The sequence below is a fragment of the Frankliniella occidentalis genome, unplaced genomic scaffold (assembly GCF_000697945.3).
Source record: "Frankliniella occidentalis isolate FOCC.00 unplaced genomic scaffold, Focc_3.1 Scaffold61, whole genome shotgun sequence".
Classification (NCBI taxonomy): domain Eukaryota; kingdom Metazoa; phylum Arthropoda; class Insecta; order Thysanoptera; family Thripidae; genus Frankliniella; species Frankliniella occidentalis.
The window spans coordinates 1,300,337-1,306,051 of record NW_026267191.1 but is presented as its reverse complement, the minus strand read 5'-3'; the positions used below and the strand labels follow the sequence as shown (position 1 = coordinate 1,306,051).

At 55.7% G+C, this 5,715-nt stretch overlaps 1 protein-coding gene across 1 annotated transcript in view; it reads left to right on the top strand.

Moving 5' to 3' along the window:
• LOC113205306 (putative inorganic phosphate cotransporter) overlaps nt 1-5,475 on the top strand; it is an 8,319-nt gene extending 2,844 nt beyond the window's left edge. The window contains exons 2-9 of the mRNA XM_026420874.2: nt 1,038-1,240; nt 1,355-1,594; nt 1,693-1,780; nt 1,999-2,369; nt 2,683-2,815; nt 3,678-3,916; nt 4,136-4,384; nt 4,559-5,475. Coding sequence (XP_026276659.1) covers nt 1,038-1,240; nt 1,355-1,594; nt 1,693-1,780; nt 1,999-2,369; nt 2,683-2,815; nt 3,678-3,916; nt 4,136-4,369 — 1,508 coding nt within the window. The 3' untranslated portion in view covers nt 4,370-4,384; nt 4,559-5,475. The remainder of the gene's footprint in view (nt 1-1,037; nt 1,241-1,354; nt 1,595-1,692; nt 1,781-1,998; nt 2,370-2,682; nt 2,816-3,677; nt 3,917-4,135; nt 4,385-4,558) is intronic.
• Nucleotides 5,476-5,715: the final 240 nt, after the last annotated feature.

Here is a 5,715-nt window from a genome sequence, read left to right as displayed (position 1 = left end):
AATACAGGGTGTGGCTGACGCTCAGACCCCTACCCCGTACTTAAATTTGCTTATGCTGTACCGCAAGCAAGCGTGCGTCAGAATGACGTCCGCAAATTTAAAACCCCATTCTGACTTCACACCTAGAAAAGTGTGTTCTTGTATCACGCGCATATACTTGAATATATCAATTGCAATGTATACTTTGATAATCTCAAGTACAAGTGTACTCGAGTATTTGGGCTCTCAAGTCAACCTCAATCAAACTGTCCCCCTTCGCGCTCGAATGGAACACGCAATGTTCTTTGGTTTAAAGCCAAATCAGGCTTTGGATTGAGTACCATATGGCACCATATGGTCCGCTCTGACACACCAGCAACTCGACAACAAGGGACCAGTACCCCTGGGAGCAGCGCTCGGCGCTCGTAGGCAAAGTCCGGCGATGATTAGAGCGGCTGTATGCAGCCCACGCCTGCTCGCGCCGGTGTCTGGGTGCTGGCGCACCGGCCGCGGGGGCCGGCGGAGACCGGCGGGGACCCTAGCTCTAGGACGGCTAGCCATCCGCAGCCGGCGACAAAGCGCCAGGATACACTATGAAAAAAGGATGTAGGTTTACAGGAAAATTTTCCTTGAAGCAAGTTGTAAAATTACAATTTCTAATCGTACAAATACATGCAGTATGTTTCGACTTCAAATTCCTTGGCCAGTAAAAAATGTGCTGTCGCAAATTTACAACTTAAATTATAATTCAAGGTTACAATTTTTTTGTAAATTTACGACGATATTACTCACGAGGAGCCACCGTAAAGCAACTCTATTTACGGGGACGATAATAAAACGGGGGAGGGGGGGGGACTTGTGTAAACCCGCTGGAAACGGCCTGTTGTTGTCAATGCGAGGTAATTCGAGGGTGATCGGGGGTTGTTTCGAGCTTAAGCAGGGATAATTCAAACTTATCTAGGGGTAATCCTAGATTATGCAGGGGTAATCCGGGTGTAATCTAGGTGTAATCCAGGGAAATCCTTTGAACCCGACTAACCGTACCGCGTGGCCCGCAGGGTGGTTCCCGGCCAGGTACGTGTTCGTCGTGATGGGCGGGCTGGCCATCTTCAACGCGTACGCCATGCGGTCGGCCATGAGCGTGGCCATCACGGAGATGGCCAAGGCCAAGAGCTCGGTGCCCAGCAGCGAGGTGCCGGAGAGCGAGCGCTGCGTCTCGGCGGACGCCGCGGCCGCCGGCGCCAACTCCACGCACACGGGGGTGAGTCGGCGGTGTGCCACGTCAAAACAATTCACACGAAGGATCGAAAGAAGTCGAATCGAGCGATATATGTGAAACAGGAACATGACCGTTTTGTTTCGCGACCCTCTCCAGAACCCGCCGGAGTTCGACTGGGACGAGGAGGTGCAGGGCCAGGTGCTGAGCGCCATGTTCTGGGGCTACGTCGCCATGAACGTGCCCAGCGGGCTGATGGCGGACCGCTTCGGCGGCAAGCGCGTCCTCTTCGTCGGCATCCTGACGTGCTCGCTGTCCTGCCTGCTCATCCCCTTGGCGGCGCGAAAGGGCGGCCCGGTCGCCGTCGTCGTGGCCAGGATCTTCGAGGGCCTGGGCGAGGTGAGTGGTCTCCGTCGATCCCGCATCCCGCGCGAGTTTGCAAGTCGTTTTTCCTCCTCGACTCGAGTGTTTTTCTGACCCGTTATCGCCCTGCTCAGAGCGGCACCTATCCGGGCGCCAACAACATGCTGGCCTACTGGGGGCCAGCGCAGGAGCGCTCCCTCATGGGCTCCATCATCTTCGCTGGTGAGTTGAAGCTGCTGCTGCGAGGGCTTTCAAAGTCCGAAACTTGCCTGCAAAATTGTAAACTTCCCCACATAAAATTGGCAGAAAAAAATAAGAATTTTTTCTAAATGTAAAGTTTTCCGAGAGTACTTTATTGCGGATAACTAATATCCCCAGCTGCTGCTGCGTCGCCGCGCCCTAGAGTTGGTCTAACGCACGCCGTGCTCGTGGTGCCGCAGGTAACCTGCTGGGCCAGGTCGTGGGCACGGCGGCCTCCGGGGTCATCATCAAGGCGACGGGCGACTGGGCCTCGGCCTTCTACGTGTTCGGCGGCCTCGGCCTCGCCTGGTGCGCCCTGTTCTGGGTGCTGTGCTTCGACACGCCGGCCGACCACCCGCGCATCTCGGAGGCCGAGCGCCACTACATCGAGACCGCCATCAAGGCCACGGCCACCCGCCGCCCGACCAGCATCCCCTGGCTGGCCATCCTGTGCAGCCTGCCCGTGTGGGCGCTGATCGTCGGCCAGCTCGGCCACGACTGGGCGCTCTTCACCATCGGCACCGAGCTGCCCAAGTACATGAAGAGCGTGCTCGGCTACAACGTGGCCACGGTGAGCGGGGCGTGCGTCCTGGGCTCACAGTAGTGTACTCCGGGTGTACTCCGGGTGTACTCTGGGTGTACTCCGGGTGTACTCCGGCTGTACTATAGTTGTACTCCGGGTGTACTCCGGGTGTACTACAGGTGTACTCCGGGTGTACTCCGGGTGTACACCGGGTGTACTACAGGTGTACTCCGGGTGTACCCCGGGTGTACTCCGAGTGCTCTCCTGATACACCGACTTTAGCGGCGAGTGTCCTTGCCCTCCGGGGGATGTTGTTGCACACATCGCCATGCTCAACGCGCCTGTGGTTTCTCTGCTCCAGAACGGTCTCATCTCTGCCACCCCCAACCTGGCCACCTGGATATGCGCCTTCGCTAGCGGCTGGATCTCGGACTGGCTCATCCGCACGGAGAAGATCAGCATCCCCGTCCACCGCCGCACCTTCACCACCTTCTGTGAGCAAAGGGCAAGAGGCTGGGGGGGGGGGGCATTCAACTACTTGTCACTTGGACACAAAAACAAACCTGCCGGCGACTGCTCTTTGTTTGTGCCCCCCCATCAATTTGCGTTAGGAAGAGAGAGAGGGCGAGAGGGAGCGAGGAAGGGGGTCGGGTTGTACGGTAGTGAGAGAGAGAGAGCCGACAGCTTATCAGCACTTATCAGCGAATTGCTGCTAGATTAAAGGCCGGGGGGCTGCTAACCACGCGACCGAGCCGCACCGCGCGCCGCCCGCGCCGCCCCGCAGGTCGTAAAGCGATTAATTAATCGGCACCGGCTGGCCAGCGAAGCGGGCGGTCAGCATATATGAGTCGCGAAACTTTAATCCCCTCTCCTCCCCCCCCCCCCTCCCGCTTGTGGCTCTCACGGGGCAACAGTGATGATTGTGCAGAGCCGGTTGCAGGTGGGTTGCAGATATCGCCGGTAAAAGGGCGTAAGTCCAAGTGGACACTTATCCCTTTTCACTTCTCACCAGTGCTATTTGCACACCTGTACAACTGTACCAGGTGGCTGACTCACGCCGCGCACTTTCGTAGTTATACTGTGCCGCATGCACGCGTGCGGGCGGGTTTGCCTATGCTCGCTATCCACGGCTCCTTGTGGCTTCGTGCGAGTAGGCAACCCGCGCGCACCCGTGCATGCGGTACAGTATAACTATGGAAGTGCGCGTCGTGAATCAGCCACTTGTTATAGAAGCTTTACAAAACTGTTTGAAATAAAAGGCGATTGCGAAAAGTTTGGTTTTATATTGCAGTGATGACGCTGAAATATTTTTTGGCAGATTTTTCGTCCGATAATAACCAATAATAATATTCGCAGCCTGCTTCATGCCTGGGGTGGGCCTGCTGGCCGCCACGTACGCCGGCTGCGAGCGGGTGCTGGTCGTGGTGCTCTTCTGCGTCGGCATGGCCTTCATGGGCCCGTTCTACAGCTCGCTCAAGGTGAACGCCCTGGACATCAGCCCCAACTACTCGGGCCTCGTCATGTCCATCGTCAACGGCCTGGGCGCCGTGTCCGGCATCGTCTCGCCCAGCATCGTCGGCCTCCTCATCCCGGACGTGAGTAGTACGGCCGTCACACGTCACACCGAGGGGGGTACTTTTATCACGGCACTTGAGCAATTGAGTTCAGGGTTGAAAATAACAACGCCCTTTAGTTGCCATAATAAACTTACCCCGCCAAAGAATGTTACCAAACCGGCCGAGGCACAAGTATTTGTCGCTTCTAACACGATGCAGGGGGATGCATTTCTCACGACGCGGCCTTTGTTGATGCAGAGTACGCTGACCCAGTGGAGGAACGTGTTCTGGGTGACGTTCGGCGTGTGCCTCGCCTCGTCCGTGTTCTACTGCATCTTCTGCTCGGCCGAGGTGCAGCCCTGGAACAACATGGGCGAGGGCGGCGAGTACCTCGCGGAGGTGCACAGCACGGCCGCGAGCACGCCCGACAAGGAGAAGAAGCAGGCGGCCGCGGCCGCGTCGGCCGAGACCGTCGTCGTCGTCAAGGTCTGAGGGGAGCGCCGCCGGGTAAGTGTCACCGCAGGTCGCACTCGCGTCGTAGTACGAGTCGCACCCCGGTGCGAGGCTACGGTCGCGGGCTACCGACACCTGCACGTGCCAGCAGCACAAACAGACTAACAAAAAAAAAAAAAAAAAAAACACACAATGTGACTCTTATTAAGGACACATTTCATGTCTCAGGTGTCTGCTGGAAGGGTTCAGATCTGGCAAGGGAAGAAGCAGCAGAAGGCGTGGTCCTCTACCGACAGCCGCCGGCCGAGACTGCGCATTCTCAGTACAAATACCAGCCTCTTTCTCGAGCCCGCCGCGCGCTGCGCTCGAACAAGTGGCGCGAGCGGTAGGACGACAGGCGGGGCGGCACCGCTGGGGTGGACGCGACCGACCACAGACCACAGGCCCGACCAATCCGCTCTCTAAGTCTGACGGTCGGGTCTAAAACACTCGTCCCGCGTCAAACGCGTTGTTAGTCGACGTGTGTGTGTGTGTGTGTGTGTGTGTGTGTGTGTGTGTGTGCGTGTGTGGGTGTGTGTGTGCTAATTGAAGAGACCCACCATTTCCAAAATAAAATAAAAATAAAAATGAAAATTAGCAGGCGGTTTCCCGCCCAGCAGCTCCCGCTAATCCGTCGACACGAATACTTTGTAGTCTGACCGGGACAGGAACTGATTGGTTAATGAAAACAGAACAGTGTGAGTGTTAGTTAACTGGTTCGTGTTTAGTGTGTGCGTGTGTGTGTGTGTGTATGTGATAGAGAGAAAAAAGGGTGCGCGTGTGTGAGATACATTTTCTTTGTACTATATTTTTTTTGTATATATCTTATATAACAAAACGGACATATGATCATCGCCAGTGCGGAGCAAAAAGTAAAACGACGGTGCACGAAAAAAAACGCCATGTCCACTTTGGCGTTGATGTGATATTTTGGCCCGCTAAAGCGATTAGCACTGCAGGTCCAAAGTGTCCCCCCCCATGTACTATACAAGTATATACAAGTGCTTTGTTTGTGAGCGTCGACTCCGCGAGCCTACACTGTGATAATATGTAGTTAAACAGCGATTTCAAATGTATGAATCAATAAATAAAACGGAAACAACAAATTCGACGACTACGTAATACGTTGTGATCGGGGATCGCCCCCCCCCTCTTTCCCTACAACACCTTTGCATGCAGGCTGAAGAGAAATGCACACATATTGCTCACACACAGCTGAATGGAACCCTTCTTTTAAATCTCTGCCCCGCCCCTCATCTCTTCAGACCACAAGAGAAGGAGATCCCCCCACACCCACACACCCCCACGCCGCATTGTTAGTTGTGTAGGGCAAGGCCAGCCCCCCC